The 23,204-nt window shown below is 37.0% G+C and overlaps 3 protein-coding genes and 1 pseudogene across 4 annotated transcripts; all 4 read left to right on the forward strand.

Annotated features, from left to right (window-relative positions):
* Nucleotides 1-13,335: 13,335 nt before the first annotated feature.
* On the forward strand, nucleotides 13,336-13,740 carry LOC148204154 (17.3 kDa class II heat shock protein-like). Its single transcript, XM_088108030.1, has one exon. It carries the CDS (start codon nucleotides 13,336-13,338, stop codon nucleotides 13,738-13,740), a length of 405 nt encoding a protein of 134 aa, XP_087964156.1.
* Nucleotides 13,741-15,011: 1,271 nt separating this feature from the next.
* LOC148204155 (17.3 kDa class II heat shock protein-like) lies at nucleotides 15,012-15,416 on the forward strand. Its single transcript, XM_088108031.1, has one exon. It carries the CDS (start codon nucleotides 15,012-15,014, stop codon nucleotides 15,414-15,416), a length of 405 nt encoding a protein of 134 aa, XP_087964157.1.
* Nucleotides 15,417-16,637: 1,221 nt separating this feature from the next.
* LOC148204156 (17.3 kDa class II heat shock protein-like) lies at nucleotides 16,638-17,050 on the forward strand (annotated as a pseudogene).
* A 3,948-nt stretch (nucleotides 17,051-20,998) lies between these two features.
* Nucleotides 20,999-21,739, forward strand: LOC148204157 (putative WRKY transcription factor 51). 2 transcript variants are annotated; one of them, XM_088108032.1, is made up of 3 exons: nucleotides 20,999-21,260; nucleotides 21,352-21,493; nucleotides 21,616-21,739. In XM_088108032.1, exons 1-3 carry the CDS (start codon nucleotides 21,041-21,043, stop codon nucleotides 21,737-21,739), a joined length of 486 nt encoding a protein of 161 aa, XP_087964158.1. In that variant the 5' UTR covers nucleotides 20,999-21,040. The 2 variants fall into 2 exon arrangements, with proteins under 2 accessions (XP_087964158.1, XP_087964159.1); XM_088108033.1 differs by having other exon boundaries at nucleotides 21,041-21,260; nucleotides 21,355-21,493.
* Nucleotides 21,740-23,204: the final 1,465 nt, after the last annotated feature.

The following is a 23,204-nucleotide window of genomic DNA, read 5'->3' on the forward strand; positions in this document are numbered from 1 at the left end:
TCCTCTAACAAACCGGTCCCCCCTCCTCCAACACGTCTCTCACATACCCCTTTCCCACGTTTTCTCTCTTTTTTCTATTTTTTATTTATTATTTTTTCAATTTTATTTTATTTATTTTTAATTTTAATTTTATTTTTTCAATTTTTTTTAATTATTTTGATTAAGTGATCCTATTAAAACAAATTGAAGATGAGAAAAATAAAAATCGAAAACAATAAAAATGGAATAAAACAATAAAATAAAGAAAAAAAGAAAAAAATAATAAAAACACATTTTTTTTTTTTACAACCCGGACAAAATTGAGTGTTGACAGCTGCCCCTCTTTACTTAGATATTACTAAATAATATGAAAATTTAATCTTTTCGTATTATTTAAGTAAAGCTAAGTAAAGATAAAGACACTAATTTTGTCCGGGTTTCAATCATGAAAGAAAACGAACAAAATAATTCAAATCACGATGCCAAATGACCAATGTCAAGTAGAGTATCAGTAACAAAAACTAAAACCTGGATTTGACCATTGCCTCGCAGAGGGCCAAAATCACAGCACAGAAATTTAAACCCGACCATTGCCATGCAGAGGGTCGATAACAGAAAACTAAAACCTGGATTTGACCATTGCCTCGCAGAGGGCCAAACCCACAGAACAGAAACTTAAATCCGACCATTGCCGTGCAGAGGGCCGATAACAGAAAACTAAAACCTGGATTTGACCATTGCCTCGCAGAGGGCCAAACTCACAGAACAGAAATTTAAATCCGACCATTGCCATGCAGAGAGTCGATAACAGAAAACTAAAACCTGGATTTGACCATTGCCTCGCAGAGGGCCAAACTCACAGAACAGAAATTTAAATCCGACCATTGCCATGCAGAGGGTCGATAACAAAAAACTAAAACCTGGATTTGACCATTGCCTCGCAGAGGGCCAAACTCACAGAACAGAAATTTAAATCCGACCATTGCCATGCAGAGGGTCGATAACAGAAAATTAAAACCTGGATTTGACCATTGCCTCGCAGAGGGCCAAACTCACAGAACGAAAATTTAAATCCGACCATTGCCATGCAGAGGGCCGATAACAGAGGAGAAAAACTTGAATTCGACCATTGCCACGCAGAGGGTCAATATCGTAGGAGAAAAACTTGAATTCGACCATTGCCACGCAGTGGGTCAACAATACAGAGCAACTAGCTGAAATTGACCATTGCCGAGCAGATGGCCAGTAATACAACAACGAGATGGGATTAGACCATTGCTTAGCAGAGGGCCATAAAGCGAAAACTGGATTCGACCAATGCCTTGCAGAGGGCCAATATCGTAGGAGAAAAACTTGAATTTGACCATTGCGAAGCAGAGGGTCAGTATCGCAGAAGAAAACTTGGATTTGAAACTTTCTGAAACGTTGGTAAGCACTTAGCAAAACATTGAATAAACTTAAAAGCAAATGTTGTATTAACTTTTTCACAATTTCTCTTGTGCCTAAAGGATTTTTTCAAACAAAATACCTTGCTTATTATGAAATGTATGATGTAATGTCATGAGGGTGCATGAATGAATAAACACATGAAACCTTTGCTTTTTTTTTTTTATTTTTTTTTATTTTTTTTTTTTTTTTATTTTTTTTTTTTAATTAGACTGCCTATGTTTGAAACTCATTGTCAACATTGTCATCAAACCTAATGTACGTTCAAAACGTAATCATAAAATGTCAGGAGACAGTGAGCCCTCTAATGAGAAAGAGAAGGGTGTAACCATGAGTTCAAGTTCTCTTTATCGCTTCCTGCAATCCAATTTGGCCTGAACCCGAGAAGGTGAGGGAAAAATAGGGACGAGAAGTAGATAGCTGAATGATTGTATGTGGAGCTAACATTTGTGTTCTCCTCATCTGGGGAGACATGGTTAACATAGAAACATGTAGGGCCCACAAGATTGCCCCAATTTTGTTGTGCACAAAAAGTACGATTTGGGTAGGTGAAAAGGTTTGGGTAGGAAGGATTGCCCCAGTTGAGGGTTCCTTCTTGACAGGACGATTGACGGGGAGACTTTACATTGTATTTTTACTTTTCATTTTCAATGTCCTTTCTTTTCTTCTAGTGATGATATCAGTCACCACATCATTCCTTCCCAGAGTTAAGTTCGTAAGAAAGACCAGGACGAACAATCTTCAGTCGGTGTGGACTTTAATCGGCTTGTAACGTGGCTAAAAGGCAAACGGGTTATGAAAGAAATGGATAATGAAGGCCCAAATAAGTGTTTGACGGTTAAAGTTTTTAAACAAGAATCATTTGCAAGGTGCCCAGTCAACTGTCTTTAGAGATTTGAACTTCAGGCATCCTTTATTGTTGTTTTTTTCTTTCTTTCCTTTTGGATCAATCTTTTTGTTGCCCCTGCTGTGGTCCTTTATGATACTTTCCTTTTCCTTTTTGTTTTGTTTTTTTTTTAGAGATTTCCTCCTCAACTTTGGATGCTTATGATGTATGTTTTTGAGTTGACGTCGATATGCTAATGATTCTTGTCTAGGGTAATGAAAAATGATTACGACTTACGGCTCAAAGTGGGTGCAATTGATTAAACCTCTTTTATCATTTGGATAAAGAAAAACGGCCACACGTCATCCTGAAGCTTGCTTGACTTGCTTTCCACAACCTTAACCATGAGACGAAATTCTGTAGCAGTTGACACATCGACTTCATTTTTTTTTTTTTTCTTTTTGCTCCCCGATCACGGATCATTGAGCATGGGCACAATGATGACGACTGCCCCAGTGTTATATCCACGACAATCTTTTGTTTTGAAGGGAAATGAAAAGGTTAGGGGTTCACGCCATAAGAAAGCGGATGCTTTAACGAGAAATGAACACAGGTTACCCCCGAAACTCTGAATTAGGAGAAGACTCTGCATCTTTGCCATTTCCAGTTATTGTTTTTTTTTTTTTTTTTTTTTTTTTTTTTTTTTTTTTGAACGTACTATGCCCTAGACAACCTAATTGACAATGAATTCAACATGTGCATTTTTATTCTCTCCTTTTTTAGTCTTTCACGACATCCCTCAGGAACGAGCTGGTGCCAACTGAATATACCCGTGATGCTTTTACTCATGTGTGCTTAATTATCATTACCTTTATTTTCCTTTATTTACCTAAAAGCTCAGCGCGACATGCAATATTTCAAGAAGTGTGCAAACAAAAATTATGAATGAAACCATGCAGTATTTATTGAATGAAATAACGCAGAGTACAACAAACTTTAAAGATCATGTCAATATCCCTTAATATTGATCCCCTATCACGGAATCATCATGTGTAAAATTTTTTGACTGCACCCGAATTAACCGGTAATGGTAACTCCTCTCCATCCTTCCTTGTGAGAATTAGTGCCCCACCAGAAAATGCCTTCTTCACTACGAATGGCCCTTCATAATTCGGGGTCCATTTGCCTCTATGATCCTTTTGTACAGGCAAGATCATCTTCAACACCAGCTCACCTTCGTGGAATTCTCTGGGATGCACCCTTTTGTCGAATGCATTTTTCATTCTTCTTAGTTCTTCGCTTGACTGGAAGGTATTCTGGTTTAAGTGGGAGCTTGTGTTGCACAATATCGGTATCCAAACTTGGCATGTCATTGTAAGACCAAGCAAACACATCCTTAAACTCCTTCAATAGGGCTTGCAACCCTTTCCTCACTTCCTTTTTCATGCCAGTACCGATTTTTACTTCCTTTCTCTTCTTCCTCTCCCAAGTTGAGTACTTCAACCTCTTCCAGATGGGGTTTTATCTCTTTAGACTCTTGTTCCACTAATCTCAAGAGCTCTGGAGAGGGTTCCGGATTATCCTCATAATCATCTTCCGTATTATCGATAGGGTATTCAAAATTAGGAATATCGACATTGTTATTTTCAAAACTTTCATTGTCACGTCTGCATTATTTAAATTTATGAAAAAAAAAAAAGGAATAAATAAAAAAGGAAAAAAGATGACTAATGCGAAATGATGATAAAAACAAACACGATTCGATTATCACGCTGAGCACAAAACTAAACGTCAACCCGTAAGTCATGAATCCTAAAGCCCCGGGTGAAGCTATAGGATTAATTAAAACTATTACATTTTATTCAAATTAAGCATCACGGGTAAACTCAGAGTTCCAATTGTTGAGTTGAGTATCAGGGGAGCAAGCCCACACGAAACTTGAGCATTCAAAGCTATCTTCATCCTCCATGGCTGTTATATGGCCCGTGTTGATCCAACCAGCACTACGAAATTTTTCCCTGATGTCACGAATACGAATCTTTTCCACCCTGGGTTCACGCCTTTCTACATGAGCTAGACCGCACTCTCTCCTTTCTTCCATCAGCCTTCCCGTTTTGTAAGGAAAGGGAGACGGCGCCCGGATGATGACAGACAACTTTTCTTCAGTCTCTGGCACAGGGGTGGTTCTAGTGAAATGGATCACCAACGGCTCAGGCAGAGTTACGTCGGATTCTCCACCAATCTGTGTAAACACTTCCCCCTCCTTATCCTTGTAGCATACTTGCATCAAACCCCGATCCAGCAGGTCTTGCAAAACATACTCAAATTCACCACATTCCTCAATAGAGTGCCCATCATCCGGATGAAGCGCGCATGTTACATCCTCGTCATAATCACCTTTTAAAAGGCCCACCTTTATTAGCGCCTTGAAGATAAACTTTCTGGAACTTCGGATTCCACCCGCGTCCCTTATCAACTCATATTTTTCATCCTCGATGGCATTCGTCGAGGCACTCTCATGCCCAGAAAGTGGGTTAGTCTCAATGCTGGGTTTATCTTCTTGAAACTTTAACCACCCAGAGTCGATTAGAGTCTGTACTTTGTGTTTAAAAGCCAGACATCTCTCAGTTGAATGACCAACACCTTCCCCATGATAACTACATTTGGCCTCTGCATCATAACCCCTGGGATACGGAGGTTGCATGGGCTTCATTGGACAAATAGCAACCAAACCCCTTTGGACGAGTTGGGGTAACAATTCTGTGTAAGTTGTAGGGATAGGGGTGAAATTAACAAATTGGTTCCTTCTTGGGTAAGTATTTTGGCCCGCATTCTGATTTGGACCTGCAATTGCCCCAGCCCTCCAAGTATCATTTGGGAGCAATGGCGGTTGATAATACCCTTGTTGTTGTTGAGGCCTGGCTTGATGAGTGAACGCCGCATTAGCTGCAAGAGGGGGTTGCCCCAAGTATGGTCGGAAGCTATGAGCGGGAGCTTGACCTCTCCATACAGGCATTGCCGATGCCGCATGCACATCCCCTTCCTTCTTCTTTCTCGCATTGAAATTGGTTTTTTTGGAGTTTGCACCCGCCGACGAGCCATATGCAATCTTCCCATTTTTCAACCCGATCTCTATTCGCTCGCCTATCACGATGATATCGGCAAAATTTGAAGATACATTTCCCACCATATGTTCATAAAATGGTGGTTGGAGCGTATTTACAAACATTGCCACCATTTCTTTATCATACAAAGGCGGCTCAACTTGTGCAGCCAATTCCCTCCACCGCTGAGCATACTCCTTGAAAGTTTCGTTGTCCTTCTTTGACATATTTTGCAGCTGTAAACGATCTGGTGCAACATGGGTATTGTATATGTATTGCTTCACAAAAGCATCAGCCAAGTCCGCCCAACAACGAATTCGAGTCGGCTCCAGATGGGTATACCAGTTTAACGCCACTCCAGCCAAACTATCTTGAAAAACATGGATGAGCAGCTGCTCATCATAAGCATATGCAGCCATCTTTCTGCAAAACATGGTTAGATGGTTCTTTGGGCATGTATTTCCCTTATACTTCTCAAAATCTGGCGCCTTGAACTTGTGTGGAATTTTGACGCCAGGAACCAAGCTCAATCTGGCAACATCTCCGAATCCATAACTTTCATACCCCTCCACAGCCCTCAATCTTGCCTCTAGGCTCTCCAGTTTATCTTTCGCCCCATCAACATTACTAATTGCTCCCTGAAACAAAGTATGTGGTGCAGCCCCTGTAGAAAAGCCCTCTCCGGTAATCACAGGTGGCACCGGAGTTACTCGTATTCCATCAGACATGCTTGCATGCATTCCTTCATTTACCAGGGGTGCGGACATTACAACAGGTCCCTGAGTACTGATTGGCGGTATGTTGACAGTGGTAGGGAAAGAGAATGAAGTCTGCTCCCCTTCTGTGTATTCTCCCACAGGTGGGGTATAACCTGGGGGTAATCCATACATTGGGAACGAAACAGATTGGCTCCCAGCATTGAACATCGGAGGGTAATATTGAGCACTTCCCTCAACTTGCGCAGACGTCGCCCCTCCCGTAGTCTTTAGGGCTTCGAGAGCCGCCAAAATCTGGGCCATTTGATCCTTCAACTGGCTAACATCGGCCTTAATAGATTCGTGTGACTGCTCCCAATTCTCCATGACCTTCGAGTTAGCTCTGGTCCTGTACGGATGTCGTGGAAAATTTGCCGTTGTTTTCTCACTTGTACTGCCGATTATTATTTTTTATTAAATTAAATTAGATAACGATGAAAAATGCAAAACGAAAGAAAACATGATGCATGCTAGTAATAAGTGGAAATCACAGGATAACGATGACAATACTGATGGAAAATTAACACAAGCCGATACCAACAAACATCCCTTATCTTTCATTTAAAGGAAATTTGATCCATTACATAGTCTAAGGAACAAAACACATAATTCCGATGTACATCAATCCCGCGCCCGGGCAATGAAAGATTTCATCTCTCCCACCAACCATTTACAATGATTAATAAACAATTCTATTTCCGCTGGTGAGTTACAAAAATGAGTGCTTGCTTCAGCATTCGACACCATCCTGGGGATGTCTTCAATTGCCCCGTTTGCCAAAGCAGCCAACTGAGAGAATCTTTCCTTCCAGTGCTTTACAGCCATTTCTTGCTCGGCGATGTGCTCTTCCATTCGCTTTATCAAGGCCTGATGCCTTTCTTCAAAATCTATCGACCTCCATCGCTCCTCCTGTTCCTCGATATATTCCTCCATTTGTTTTATCAGAGTTCGATGCTCTTCCTCTGCTTCCGTTAGCTTCCAACGCTCCCTATTCATATCCGCCTCAAACGACATGGCCATCTCTTTCATCTCATGCCCCGCTTTTTCTATCTGAATCTGCGCTTCTCTTAATCTCTTCAGGGCTTCTCGTTTATCTCTTTTGGCTTCTTCGTAGAGGTGCTTCCACTCCTTTCCCTCCTCTAAAGCCACCTTCTTCTCATTTACCCTCATGGATAATTCCTTACTCGCGGCGGCTAGATCCTGTTTCACTCGAAATGTGTAATCCCTCTCAGCCTTCTGGCTTTTGACAAGGTTTTCATAAGCCCGCGACTTTTCTTCATTATCATTTTTCATATCCACAAGATCATTACGCGCCCTTTGTAATTCATTCTCCAACCTAGCATTTCTCACCTTCAATTTCTCCATCTCAGCCTTCAATTGTTGCACCTCTTCACTTTCTGGGGCTTGAGATGGTCCTTCACTAGCTAATTGATCCTTGATTGGCTTGAAAGGCAACTTGACTACTTTCACTCTCTCCAGAATCCAGGTGTGATAACTAACACTGCTATCCACTACTCCATCCCTCATGTCCTTCTCTGCTCGAACAACATTTTCCCAGGCGCTTTTAACCTTTCTTAACAGTTCGATGAAATGCCCGTCTTCGTAATAAATGAATAGGGTAGCAAGGTAATCTGATGAAGGTGCCCCTTTTATAGGATGCCCAAATTGTCTTTGCACCAAAAGAGGGTTGTAATTGATACAGTACCGGGCGCCTATGAGAGGCACATTAGGAAAACTACCACAATGTTGTATAGCCAGTTTATTTCCGAGCCAAGGAAGGCGCCATTTTATACTTCTTTCGCTCAAGCCGGCAAGGAATCGGGCCCAATCGTTTCCTCCTTTACCTTTAAGCCCTTGGTGTGACAAAGTCTCTGCTAGACTCTTAACGTCGACCATCTCTTTAAACACGCGCGTTGTCATCCATGTATACAACGCCGGTAAGCAACAAAGAATCTTCTTTCCCTTTCTCTCATGGCAAAAACTTAAAGTCCCATAAACATCTGCAAGAACTGCTGTTACAGGATTCTCTGATCTGGTTTTACTCGCCACGAAGACGTCTATCGCGGTGTAATCCACAAATTCTTCTATTTTGGGAAACAAGACAATGCCATATATGGTGAGGGCTAATACATCCATGAAAGTTTCCCAATCTTCTTTATCAGCCAGATGATGTAAATACTGCTCTAGATATCCCTGTGATAACCCATGCACTTGATTCCTCATCATCATCCTGTCTTCAAGCTCCTTGGGATGTAATTTCATGATGGTAGCAATAGTGGGTATAGAGGCATGATGCTCTAAATGTTGGTAGGGAGTGGTGCCCTCCAATGGCAAACCCAAGATATGCTCGAACTCCTCTATGGTTGGCGCCAACTGAAAGTCTTGAAATGTGAAACATCGAAGCGGAGAATCATAATATTGTGCCAAGGCTGTGATAGCGGGTATTTGTACTTCAACCTCCATTAAATTCAACAAATTTCCATATCTTCTCTGAAAGGTTTCTCTCTTTATAGTCTTAAGCCTTTTGCCCAAGTTTATCAGCCCGGTCAAATTTCCAACATGAGTCCTTAGACTATACTTCTTTCTTAAATCGGAAGAGTCGGTATGCCGTGTAGCATCGGGTCTTGTGTTAACATCCATCTCGTATGAAGTCAAGTAGGTACCTGTGATTTCCCTTAAAATTAACATGTTACTAAATGATGTATGAATATGATGCATGATAATAAAATAACATGACAAAACAAAACACATGCATGGTATGAAATGTAATATCATAAAAAAAAACGAACAGCGTGAGGGTTACAGAAGTACATATTCCTCCCATCGTGCCCTAACAAAGGTTCACTGCTTTGAGTTCAAGGTCAAGTATATGCAATCTCACAAGGGTAGTTCCCTGAACCTAAAGGTCAAAGGTCACTAGAGCTATGGCCCCCTTCATAGCATTTCCACAACAGTCGAGTAATCAACTAGGTGTGAAAACACATATGAAGAGAACAGACTCTAGCTGGAGTTCTCACGATAGCCAAACAGGAAGTACATCCCAGAGTGAAACCGCTACACAACTCCTCTAATTCTAAGCTACGCTCAGACCCGGGTATAGGGCCCCACTCATGATATGCCAAAAGTGTGTGTGTGAAGGGAGGAAATTATGCACACCCAAACCCTCACCTGCAAAACAACCAGAAAAATTCCCAGGCAGATATAAACATATTGTCTACCCTAGGGTTCAATATTCCACAGTTATTGCAGTTATTCTAAATATCAAGCATAGATAGAGAAAAGGGAAAGAAAAACACAAAGCAAAACCACACCAAATTCGCGCATCTAATTAAATGGCTCGACTCTCTAAGCGTCCCCAGTGAAGCCGCCATCTGTCGCAACCGGAATCGCGACGGGACGACGATCCAAAAAGAAACGGGTTTTAAAAGGAGATTTGGAGTCGCCACCATAGTTTATTATGGAAAACTATGGAAAAACCTCAAAATGATAAAGCACGGTCCACGAAAACCATATTCTGGGTTCGGGAGTCGGTTACGTGTAGGGAAGGTGTTAGCACCCTACAACGCCTGCCCTAAGGCAGTACCTTTAACTAAATGCGCGAATATGATGTGGTTTTCAAAATGTTTAACTATCCCCTAAAATAAAATTATAAATAAACAAAATATATTTTTTTAGTTTTTTGGGCCCGACAAGGATTGACCTTGCTCCTACGTATTCTCATTCAAAATGAGAAATCAGGGTTACGTAGTTCTAGCTGAAAGACTGTTTGTTTGTTTGAAAAAGCAGATGTTTTTAATTTTTGGAGATTTTTATGTTTTTAATATTTTCGAGAAAAAGAAGGTAATGAGTACTAGGCCGACGCGAACGGTCGCACGAGTACTCATTCCTTTAAAATGATATTTAAATACTTTTAATTAATTATTTTTGAAAAGAGAGATAACGATATTAAGCACTAGGCCGATGCGAACGATCACACGAGCACTCATACCGTTATCTACTTATTTAGGAAAACTTAAGGGTATTGAGTGCTAGGCTGATGCGGACGATCGCACGAGCGCACATACCATTATTTACTTATTTAAGAAAACTTGAGAGTATTGAGTGCTAGGCTGATGCGGACGATCGCACGAGCACTCATACCCTCGTTTAATATTACATAAATAAGAGAGAAAGGTATCGAACACTAGGACGATGCGAGCGATCACACGAGTGTTCAACCTTTAAAACATATTTTTGTAAATTTTATTTAAGAAGAAGAAAAGGTTTTTAGCACAAGGACGACGCGAGCGGTCACACGTGTGCTTAAACCTTTAAAACGTATACTTTTTGTATATTTATTTAAGGAAGAAGAAGAGGTTTTTAGCACAAGGACGACGCGAGCGGTCACACGTGTGCTTAAACCTTTAAAACATATTTTTGAAATTTTACTTAAGAAAAGAAGAAAAGGTTTTTAGCACAAGGACGACGCGAGCGGTCACACGTGTGCTTAATCCTTTAAAACGTATTTTTTGAAATTTATTTAAGGAGAAGAGAAGGTTTTTAGCACAAGGACGACGCGAGCGGTCACACGTGTGCTTAAACCTTTAAAACATGTTTTTGAAATTTCTTTTTAAGGAGAAGAGAAGGTTTTTAACACAAGGACGACGCGAGCGGTCACACGTGTGCTTAAACCTTTAAAACATATTTTTGAAATTTCTTTTTATTTAAACTATCAATATTGTATTATTAAATATATATTTTAGGATAAGTAAATGTCTAAAATAAATAAATAGAACGAAATAAAATAAGACAATAAAGAAAAAATAAATAAACAAAAGAAAATTGAGAGGCTGAACGGATGCTGGGAAGAGATTCAGAATAACGAGCGTTCGTTAGGTAAAGAACGAACGTTCGTTGGGGGAGAGGACGAACGTCCATTGGGGAACATAACGGACGGACGTTTAGAAATGTGAGTTGAATGATGAGCGTTCGTCGAGAGATATGATGAACGGACGTTGAGAACGAAGGCTCAATAACAAACGCTCGTTGAAGGCATGGCGAACGGACGTTGAGAAATTGAGGCTGAGTAACGAGCGTTCATTGGTTCGGAAACGAACGCTCGTTCGTTTGGATAACGAGCGCTCTTCAGGGAGAAGATTTGAACGAACGGTCAAAAAGCTTAAAGAGAACGAGCGTTCGCTCGCTTGGCGAGAATGTTGAACGAACGGTCAAAAAGGCTTAAGGTTAACGAGCGTTCGCTCGTTTAGATAACGGGCGCTCGTTCGTTTGGAATGGTTAACGAACGGTCAAAAAAACTTAAGGTTAACGAGCGCTCGCTCGTTTAGATAACGAGCGCTCGCTCGTTTAGATAACGAGCGCTCGTTCATTTGGAATGTTGAACGAATTGTCAAAAAGGCGAGCATTCGCTCGTTTGGATAACGAACGCTCGTTCGTTTGGAATGGTTAACGAACGGTCAAAAAGGCTGAAAGTTAACGAGCGCTCCCTCGTTTAGATAACGAGCGCTCGTTTGTGAGAAACGAACACTCAAAAAAAGCTTAAGGTTAATCGAGCGTTCGCTCGTTTAGATAACGATCGCTCATTGGTGAGAAACGAACGCTCAAAAAGCCTTAAGGATAACGAGCGTTCGCTCGTTTAGATAACGAGCGCTCGTTCATTTGGAATGTTGAACGAACGGTCAAAAAAAAGCTGAATGTTCCCGGACGTACGTTCATTTCTGGGCCTGGCCCAGTCCAATGCTTCTGACCTAGAATTTCCTAGGGGTTCAGAGATTCATCCTCATTCTCACTCCTTCAAGCCGATTTGCACCTTCTCCAGAGATTCAAGGTTTCAAGCTCTGCACCACGAACTCACCGCCACCTCTGCCATATCCAGCCACCGTCACCTCAACCAGAATAAGCCTTGGCCTCGCCGGCGACACCTCGCGCCACCAGTACCACCGTCAGCCAAAACACCACCGTCTCCACTTCTCTTTCTTCGAAAACCAGAGATTCTCGGGGATGGTTTTCCTCCGAGTTCATCTTCAATCCCCTTCGCGTCATCAACACCCATCATCATCAACTTCACCATTACTAAAACCTCCACGACCACTGCCGCGATAAGGCTCCCCGTGCCTACCTTCGTCTACCTCCTCAGTCACCTCCACCTACCAGGACAACCTTAGCAACGCCGTTGCCACCACCACACAGCAGACTACTACTTCCAAACCGCCAACCACGAAACAATCAACCACTCTCTTCCTCTCAAGCCTGTCCAACGTAGGAGTTCCGTGCCATGGCCTCCATCGTCCTATTCATCCTCACTGGAAGAGCAACTCTAGTGGAGAAGACTTCGAATTTCAAGGGGGTCATTTGAGTTTTGGGACGTAAGGGTTTCACAAAAATGGTGCAATGAATAAAGTGGATATTACTGGGTTAGCGTTTTTTGGCAGTGATTTTTTACTGGGTTTCCAACGAGAGCATGATGTATCGATGATGATAACAGGCGGTCATGGAGAAGAATGAGAATAAAGGATAAGTTGCATACCTGAGAATTCCTCTGATATTCGTCACTTTGGATAACCTCTATCTCCTCCCGATGATCTATTCCCGTCACCCTCTCCAACTTTTTTTCTCTGATCTTTCTCTGCTCCTTCCTTCCCAAGATCTTGGGCTCCAATCCCCCCCTAACCACCTGGTCCCTTTTTCTTTTCCCAAAAAATCTTAGAAAATCTTCCTCTAACAAACCGGTCCCCCCTCCTCCAACACGTCTCTCACATACCCCTTTCCCACGTTTTCTCTCTTTTTTCTATTTTTTATTTATTATTTTTTCAATTTTATTTTATTTATTTTTAATTTTAATTTTATTTTTTCAATTTTTTTTAATTATTTTGATTAAGTGATCCTATTAAAACAAATTGAAGATGAGAAAAATAAAAATCGAAAACAATAAAAATGGAATAAAACAATAAAATAAAGAAAAAAAGAAAAAAATAATAAAAACACATTTTTTTTTTTTTACAACTCGGACAAAATTGAGTGTTGACAGCAGATAAAGTTTGTTTCTTTCAAGTTTCGCGGATTCTTTCTCAGCAGAGTTGACGAAGGTAGACTGAGAAGAATCTAGAAAATAATATGATAATGGTTGAATTGTTCTTGATATCAAAAATGAAGAATGGGAGCCTAGAGACTAATTAATTTTGACTTTTGTTTTTAAGAAATGAAGAGTTGTTATCTGGACCTTCTAAGCATGGGAATTAAGTACGGAATCGTCTGGAACTCCCTACTATTATTCCGTAAATCTTTCTGGACGTACGCTGGAGATGTAAAAGCAATGGCTGCCACCCATGCTGATGTTAAGGAGTATCCGAACTGTTACGTGTTCGTGATCGACATGCCTGGCGTGAAAGCTAGGGAGATTAAGGTGCAGGTGAAGGAGGACAATGTGTTAATCATTAGCGGCTATAGGAAGAGGGAGGAGGAGAGAGAAGGGGTTGAGTATTTGAGTATGGGGAGAAGAGTCGGAAAGTTCATGAGCAGGATTACGCTTCCAGACGATGCCAACTCTGATGCCATATCTGTCATGGACCAGAATGGTGTGCTCATCGTCACCATCAAGAAGTTGCCTCCTCCTATTGATGTCAAGTTTGATTAATAGAACATGTAATGTAGAAAATTCTTTTGAGGACGTCGAACCAGAGATGAGCTCCCCAAAGTTAAGTTGATACTCTAGATTTAACATTTATCTCTCATTCTTATCTGTCACATGACTAGTACAACGAATGTTCATCCACACATTTAATAAATATTTCTTTCAAAAAATAAAATTTAAAGGAAAAAAAAATCAACATTATAAAAAATTATATTTTTCTCTCTTTAATGTTAAATAACAATTAAAAGTCGTGACAGAAAGATAGAAAGAGTCGGCTCACAGAAGTTCCGGACAAAAGAAAGAAACGAAAACATCTCAGGAGCTTCCGGAGACTACTTCAAGGCAAGACACCATTTTTGCAAGCGATTGCTTCAAATGTGTATGTTTAGATGACTAGGAGTAGTTTTTCTTTCCTTGGAATTGGATGTAATGAACTCACTGTGATGTAATTTTCCTGTTCAATATATCGTTGTTTGTTCATATGCTCTTTCTTGAATTTACTTATGGAAATATGATGTTATTTGAATGTCTCTAATTACCGAAAAGTAATTTTGAACATGAACATAGATAGAACACCTAAGTGGTTTGGGATCTAGGGATAGACTCAATAAGTCATTTTTAGCATCGGACTTAATGCAAATTGTATGTTAAATGGACTAAGGGATTAACATTTTGATATATAAATTTAGAACTAGTTGCTAAGGGATTAGGACTAGTATGCCTTGATGTGAATGTTTGAATGAAATAATGATATATTGTACAGAGTTTTATCTTCATATGATTCATGAAACCCAATTCCAAAAAAGTTTCTTTTAAATATAATTCCTTGCACACCAACTGTTTGATAAAAATACCAAAAAGAGTTCCTTGTGTTTTTTGTACACTTTGATGTCTAATTGAGTTATAAAAGAAAGAATTGTCATGTGTTGCACAAGTCACTTGGCAGAACGATACTTTGAACTTACTCTATATTACTTGGAATGTTTTGATATACTTGCCAAAAAGTTATCAGAGTGTTAGCCCCTCTCTCTTTCTCTTCTATTTTGGTGGGTTTTAATCTTCTTTGTTTTTTGCAGATAAAGTTTGTTTCTTTCAAGTTTCAGCTGATTCTTTCTCAGTAGAGTTGACGAAGGTAGACTGAGAAGAATCTAGAAAATATTATGATAATGGTTGAATTGTTCTTTATATCAAAAATGAAGAATGGGAGCCCAGAAACTAATTATTTTTGACTTTTGTTTTAAGAAATTAAGAGTTGTTATCTGGACCTTTTAAGCATGGGAATTAAGTACGGAATCGTCTGGAACTCCCTACTATTATTCCGTAAATCTTTCTGGACGTACGCTGGAGATGTAAAAGTAATGGCTGCCACCCATGCTGATGTTAAGGAGTATCCGAACTGTTACGTGTTCGTGATCGACATGCCTGGCGTGAAAGCTGGGGACATTAAGGTGCAGATGAAGGAAAACAATGTGTTAATCATTAGCGGCTATAGGAAGAGGGAGGAGGAGAGAGAAGGGGTTGAGTATTTGAGTATGGGGAGAAGAGTCGGAAAGTTCATGCGCAGGTTTACGCTTCCGGACGATGCCAACTCTGATGCCATATCTGTCATGGACCAGAATGGTGTGCTCATCGTCACCATCAAGAAGTTGCCTCCTCCTATTGATGTCAAGTTTGATTAATAGAACATGTATTGTAGACAATTCTTTTGAGGACGTCGAACCAGAGATGAGCTCTCCAAAGTTAAGTTCATCCACACATTTAATAAATATTTCTTTCAAAAAAATAAAATTTAAAGGACAAAAAAATCAACATTATAAAAAATTATATTTTTCTCTCTTTAATGTTAAATAACAATTAAAAGTCGTGACAGAAAGACGGAAAGAGTCGGCTGACAGAAGTTCCTGACAAAAGAAAGAAACGAAAACATCTCAGGAACTTCCGGAGACTACTTCAAGGCACAAGACACCATTTTTGCAAGCGATTGCTTCAAATGTGTATGTTTAGATGACTAGGAGTAGTTTTTCTTTTTCCTTGGAATTGGATGTAATGAACTCACTGTGAATTAATTTTCCTGTTCAATATTTCGTTGTTTGTTCATATGCTCTTTCTTGAATTTACTTATGGAAATATAATGTTATTTGAATGTCTCTAATTACCGAAAAGTAATTTTGAACATGAACATAGATAGAGCACCTAAGTGGTTTGGGATCTAGGGATAGACTCAATAAGTCATTTTTAGCATCGGACTTAATGCAAATTGTATGTTAAATGGACTAAGGGATTAACATTTTAATATATAAATTTAGAACTTATTGCTAAGGGATTAGGACTAGTATGCCTTGATGTGAATGTTTCAATGAAATAATGATATATTGTACAGAGTTTTATCTTCACATGATTCATGAAACCCAATTCCAAAAAAGTTTCTTTTAAATATAATTCCTTGCACACCAACTGTTTGATAAAAATACCAAAAAGAGTTTCTTGTGTTTTTTGTACACTTTGATGTCTAATTGAGTTATAAAAGAAAGAATTGTCATGTGTTGCACAAGTCACTTGGCAGAACGATACTTTGAACTTACTCTATATTACTTGGAATGTTTTGATATACTTGCCAAAAAGTTATCAGAGTGCTAGCTTTGTTTCCCCTCTCTCTTCCTCTTTTATTTTGGTTGGTTTTAATCTTATTTGTTTTTTGCAGATAAAGTTTGTTTCTTTCAAGTTTTAGCTGATTCTTTCTCAGTAGAGTTGACGAGGGTAGACTGAGAAGAATCTAGAAAATAATATGATAATGGTTGAATTGTTCTGTATATCAAAAATGAAGAATGGGAGCCCAGAGACTAATTAATTTTGACTTTTGTTTTTAAGAAATGAAGAGTTGTTATCTGGACCTTCTAAGCATGGGAATTAAGTACGGAATCGTCTGGAACTCCCTACTATTATTCCGTAAATCTTTCTGGACGTACGCTGGAGATGTAAAAGCAATGGCTGCCACCCATGCTGATGTTAAGGAGTATCCGAACTGTTACGTGTTCGTGATCGACATGCCTGGCGTGAAAGCTGGGGACATTAAGGTGCAAAGGTGCAGGTGAAGGAGGACAATGTGTTAATCATTAGCGGCTATAGGAAGAGGGAGGAGGAGAGAGAAGGGGTTGAGTATTTGAGTATGGGGAGAAGAGTCGGAAAGTTCATGCGCAGGTTTACGCTTCCGGACGATGCCAACTCTGATGCCATATCTGTCATGGACCAGAATGGTGTGCTCATCGTCACCATCAAGAAGTTGCCTCCTCCTATTGATGTCAAGTTTGATTAATAGAACATGTATTGTAGACAATTCTTTTGAGGACGTCGAACCAGAGATGAGCTCTCCAAAGTTAAGTTCATCCACACATTTAATAAATATTTCTTTCAAAAAAATAAAATTTAAAGGACAAAAAAATCAACATTATAAAAAATTATATTTTTCTCTCTTTAATGTTAAATAACAATTAAAAGTCGTGACAGAAAGACGGAAAGAGTCGGCTGACAGAAGTTCCTGACAAAAGAAAGAAACGAAAACATCTCAGGAACTTCCGGAGACTACTTCAAGGCATCAAGACACCATTTTTGCAAGCGATTGCTTCAAATGTGTATGTTTAGATGACTAGGAGTAGTTTTTCTTTTTCCTTGGAATTGGATGTAATGAACTCACTGTGAATTAATTTTCCTGTTCAATATTTCGTTGTTTGTTCATATGCTCTTTCTTGAATTTACTTATGGAAATATAATGTTATTTGAATGTCTCTAATTACCGAAAAGTAATTTTGAACATGAACATAGATAGAGCACCTAAGTGGTTTGGGATCTAGGGATAGACTCAATAAGTCATTTTTAGCATCGGACTTAATGCAAATTGTATGTTAAATGGACTAAGGGATTAACATTTTGATATATAAATTTAGAACTTGTTGCTAAGGGATTAGGACTAGTATGCCTTGATGTGAATGTTTGAATGAAATAATGATATATTGTACATAGTTTTATCTTCATATGATTCATAAAACCCAATTCCAAAAAAGTTTCTTTTAAATATAATTCCTTGCACACCAACTGTTTGATAAAAATACCAAAAAGAGTTTCTTGTGTTTTTTGTACACTTTGATGTCTAATTGAGTTATAAAAGAAAGAATTGTTATGTGTTGCACAAGTCCCTTGGCAGAAAAAAAGGATACTTATTTAACAATTTACTGCGAAGAGGAAAAATAAGACCAAACTTGGGGGTGGGGATAGAAATGATAGGGTAATAGGTGATGTTTACAAGGAATGAAGAAGTAGAATGCACCTATGATTGAATCAAATTCATATCTTAAACGTTTATTACATAAGTAACTAGTTCAATTTCCAGAAGTCGTAGAAGTAGGAGTCCTCCCATACAACAACAGAAAAAACACCTCACCTTGCCGAAAAGGATATCATAGGCAATGATATAAACCAATTCTCGTTGCCTCTGCTAAAATCAACAATACACAACACATCGTGTTAAGAAATAAGTAGAAATGAAGAAAAACCAAAGTTATTACGATTTATGACCTTCCACTTGGTGTTGAGAATGGAGCTTCCAAGACCTCTCTCTATTAAATTCTACCTATTACTTAAATTTAGAGTTTGTCTGGTTTTTATTTTATAAATTTAAATATATTTTTATTCTTTAAGCATTGAAGATATATAAAATCATTTTTTAACTTCAAATGATAAATGAATTAAATAATCTAAACAAAGTAATCATAAGATGTGAAAAAAATGTAGAAGTAGAATCACAACTAACCTTAAACTGTAAATTAGACAATACAAACTTTGAGTAGCCTCTAATTCTTGAATTGTATTATATGTGTCATGTTGTAAAACAAATGACAACAAAATCATTTTAATATATTATCTTATGCATTTATATTTCAAGCTTGTATATTTATAAAAAAAAACTAATAAATATTAGCTATTAACATATTTTCCTCGCAATTTTTCCCTTTGTATTTTTCCTTGTTTTCTTTACTTTATTCAAATCAATACAATAAATATATATATATATATATATATATATATATATATATATATATATATATATATATATAAAGAAAGATCTACGAAGACTCCTCCAAAAAAAAGCATAATATAAATGTTATGTAGAGTATAGTTTTTCAAAAGTTGAAAACTTGATAGATATTCCTTGAACATTTCCGAAAGAAATTCCTAAAAAAGTGGTTGTCATCTTTGAATCACACTTAAGAAGAAATGTTTAACACAAGATATTATTTCATCGGTTCCTACAATCAGTTAGCCAATAATATCAAATAACATTTCACTGCTTGAGCTTATCATAATAAATCACTGAAAAGTCACATAAATGACTTAAATATCTATTTTGGAACCACCAAATTTAATTAAAGACAAGCTTGAAATATATCGTATTGAGTATAAAGTTAGGATCACATGAATATTAAAAAAATAATACAAAATATAAGTTACGTTATTTATGGACTTTAAAATAATTAAAATAATTAAAATAAAATGACGTTGACTTTATAGATATCATGACTCTCTTTTTTCACAATATTATTATTATATTTTATTTTATTAGAGATAGATTCAGGTGAAGTAATGCACAAAGTGTATATCAGGGACTTTAAAATTTTATAAAAAGACAATTTTCTATAAGGGTTATATATATATTATATATATATATATATATTAGGTTTATTGTCTTAAAATTTTTTTAAAATAAGTATCTTCTTCATACATAGAGTAAATTTTGATTTCATATATTTTTTATTTTAATAAAGTAATTTTAGGAGAATTATCATACACTCCATTTATAATATATAACTTTGTGATACTTACTACTCTAGAATTGGTTTAAGGCAAATTTCAAATTGTTTTAGTAAGAAAGAATATATGTTATAAATTCACAAGTAATAAGTATTGTTATAATTAATTAGTTATAATTAAACAGGAATAATGGAATGCATCAATGGTCTTTCTATTTTAGAAAAGGAAAGAATTACCAACATTTCAATACTTTGCATAGAGGATTATCATTAATAAAGTAACTAGATGACAATCCACAAAATAGGAGTATTGAAGTGGATATGACATTTAACATGTGTTAATAAAGCAATGAAAGTAGCAGTGGAAGACATGAGTGTTTACGACCTTTTATTTATTTATTTTCTTTGTTTACAAAAAAATGTATAGATATTTTAGATTAGGCTTAATACCCTATTTTGTCCCTAGTTTCGCTCGAAAATGTCAAATTAGTCCATCTTTTAAAAAATGCGTCAATTACGTCCTCACTTAATAAAATTTGCATCAATGAAATCCCTTCCGTTAAATCCGTACAAACGGCGTTAATTATTTTTCTCTCTTATTAAGTAACGCCGTTTGTACGGATTTAACGGAAGGGATTTCATTGATGCAAATTTTATTAAGTGAGAACGTAATTGACGCATTTTTTAAAGGACGGACTAATTTGACATTTTCGAGCGAAACTGGGGACAAAATAGGGTATTAAGCCTTTACATTATTTCAAAACCAACTTTCTATTACAATATAAGAGAGCAATCAAACATATCTATTAAGATAACCAAAAACTAGTGGTTCGAAGGAACCTCAAAGCACCATCACTTTTGACTTAGTTCTCACCTCTGTGAAGGGGTTGGTCTAACCACGACACTCAATAGCCAATTAAAACTTTAACAGGTTACGTACTAATCTAATATCAACAAAAAAAACTTAACACTATTGGAAATAATTAAAATATATATTTTGTCAGCTCAAATTACTTTAAATTACCAGCTCTCCTTTTTTTGTTTTTCCTATATAGCAAAGCAATTAACTGCATATTATTAAAATTGGTGGAAGTTGTATTCTGATTACTTATAATTGATGAGCTATATATCCTTTAAAAAGTCATTTTAACTTTATATGCGATCATTTTTATATTTGAGTAATTAAACTCATACTTTAGAAAGTCTTCCTGAGTCATCCGAGGCATGTCCCACACTCAGTGTATGTTTTCTTACATTTTTAACTGACATTAATGGATACCTACCATTGTGTTTTTAGAGACACGTTATTACTTTTCCATAAACTGGTTCTCATGATCATATTAAAGAGGAGTTATTTATGTGTCATTATATATATATAGCCGTAGAAGCTTCCTAATGTAGTTCGTAGGAAGGTCACAAAGAAGCTGCCTCGTTTAGAAAAAGGCTATGGGGTTTATATTATGTGAGCCATAGTCCATTCTTTTCGTATCAATGGTGCCAAAATGAGTGGTGATAATCCAAAACCACCAGATTCACCTGAGAGTGATTTCACCAAGCAATGGCCTTCGGAGCTCTCCGAGTACCTGAATTTAGATGATGATCAATGGTCATACGATGACCTCGATTCATTTGTTTCAGGGCATGCTTTCAGCCATAAGACTGAAGCCAATGAAGTTGGTGAGCTTGGAGGAAGTAGCACCCACCATGAAGAGTTTTCTATCGGTAAATGAAGTTCCTGAAATGAAGTTTATTATGCTTTATTTACACCTTGTATTTTTCTTAACTTGTATATGTGTCTGGTTGTGTCGTAAAGGAGACGATGGTGATGAACATGAGAAGAAGGAAGTGAGAGATAGAGTTGCGTTCAAAACAAAGTCAGAGATAGAAATAATGGATGACGGGTTCAAGTGGAGGAAGTACGGAAAGAAGATGGTGAAAAACAGCCCAAATCCAAGGTGTGGGAGATTATTGCATGGTTCATCACGATTGTCATGACAAGTGTTGTTTATGTTTTATTCAATCTTCCATATACATATATATTAAAAAACTTTGTTATATGATAAATATTGTTTTACAGGAACTACTACAGGTGTTCAGTGGAGGGATGTTCAGTGAAGAAGGTAGTTGAAAGGGACAAGGATGATCCGAGGTATGTAATAACAACCTACGTAGGCACCCATACTCATCCGAGTTACAGTTAAGTCGAAGAAGTTGAAGTTTCTTGACATAGCAGCTAGCTACCGTGGTAGTCTGCATGTGCTCTTCCCAAGTGTTATGTGGTAATTTTTCATGAACAATTGAACTTTAAGAGCTAATTAAGAAGATCACATACCACGACAACTAATATGGAACATATAGTGATTTGATGAAGATGAGGTTGACAACTATGGGGAGGATACAAGGAAAAAGGACAATGAGATTTTCCCAAGTTGTACAACCTTTAGGTCTGTAATCATTAATTATATTGTCCTTTATTTTGTAATTTGCTTGGGAATCAGAAGAAGTACTTCTTTCACCCTCAAATCACAATCTCTCCAAATCCTTCTTTTTCTAAAATTTACTTTTTAAAACATATAAAAAATTTGCAGAAGTATTTTTACTGGAAATTTATATTCTTATGAATTGTTTTCTCTTTTAGGATGAATAGTTAATAATTAAATAATGATAAGAGTATTTTCAAAAATAAAGATTGATGAAGAAATTCATTCTGAGATCAAATTATTATATCACATTAACACCTTTTAAACTTATTGATATCAATCACAACTTTTAACTAAAATTAGGCCAACATTTATATCTTTTAAAATAGCATGACTAAATCAAAGAAATTAGAGAAATAAATTAACAAAAACCTAAAATTCATATACTAAAATAATAAGTAATGCGTATTTAATTGACTGGGCAACATGTATGATAGTTCCTAGAACCAATAACCCTATAAGGTTTTGCATCGAACTAATGCAATTACTTTTAGAATTTAACTATTTGGAATTTTTTTTTATTAAATTACGAAAATTGATAAGTTATCTTTAGAAGTAACGACTTAAAATGATTATCTTTATTTTTGTAACCTTTTATTAAAAAGTTATTATAATGGTAGTGACTTTTGTGAAATCATTATTTACATGGTGTTTTTTTTATATATTTAATCAATTAGATTTGTTTATTTAAATTTAAGAATTAAATTTACAATTTAAAACTTTTGTTTTTGTAATTTTTTTTAAATATATATTTAAGTGTTTATATTTTATAAGATGCAGTTAGAATTTTTTAGCTATACTTTGAATAAAATCTTTGCAACTTAAGCTAAATTGAGTTTTGTTTATTAAAAGATAGAATACAAATTGAAAAATAATTACGATTAATATTCGATTTAAAATGGAAATTATTAATGAATACAAATAAATTCTTTTTTCAAACAAATGTTACAATAAGACTATTTATTAGAAAACCAGTATTGAGGGAGGTAAAGGTCTGGATTAGGGATGGCAAAAAATTTTGGGTCCCCGCGGATAAAATCCGCGACGGATAGTTAATATTCGCGGATATTTACTACCCGTAACTCGCGGGTAGCGGATATTTTAATACCCGCTTATAAATGGGTCGGGTACGGGTATTATACTATCCGCTACCCGCAAAAAATAAAAATAAAAATTTAATTTATAT

The sequence above is a fragment of the Vigna umbellata genome, chromosome 2 (genome assembly GCF_029865625.1).
Source record: "Vigna umbellata cultivar VRB3 chromosome 2, Vumbellata_1.0, whole genome shotgun sequence".
NCBI classification, from domain to species: domain Eukaryota; kingdom Viridiplantae; phylum Streptophyta; class Magnoliopsida; order Fabales; family Fabaceae; genus Vigna; species Vigna umbellata.

Excerpts from the sequence above, each read along its gene's own strand:
- LOC148204154 (XM_088108030.1), top strand. The coding sequence starts at position 13,336 with ATGGGAATTAAGTACGGAATCGTCTGGAACTCCCTACTATTATTCCGT.
- LOC148204155 (XM_088108031.1), top strand. The coding sequence starts at position 15,012 with ATGGGAATTAAGTACGGAATCGTCTGGAACTCCCTACTATTATTCCGT.
- LOC148204157 (XM_088108032.1), top strand. The coding sequence starts at position 21,041 with ATGAGTGGTGATAATCCAAAACCACCAGATTCACCTGAGAGTGATTTC. Across the intron at positions 21,261-21,351 it reads CCATGAAGAGTTTTCTATCG|GAGACGATGGTGATGAACAT; the intron begins GTAAATGAAGTT and ends TGTGTCGTAAAG. Across the intron at positions 21,494-21,615 it reads AAAAACAGCCCAAATCCAAG|GAACTACTACAGGTGTTCAG; the intron begins GTGTGGGAGATT and ends ATTGTTTTACAG.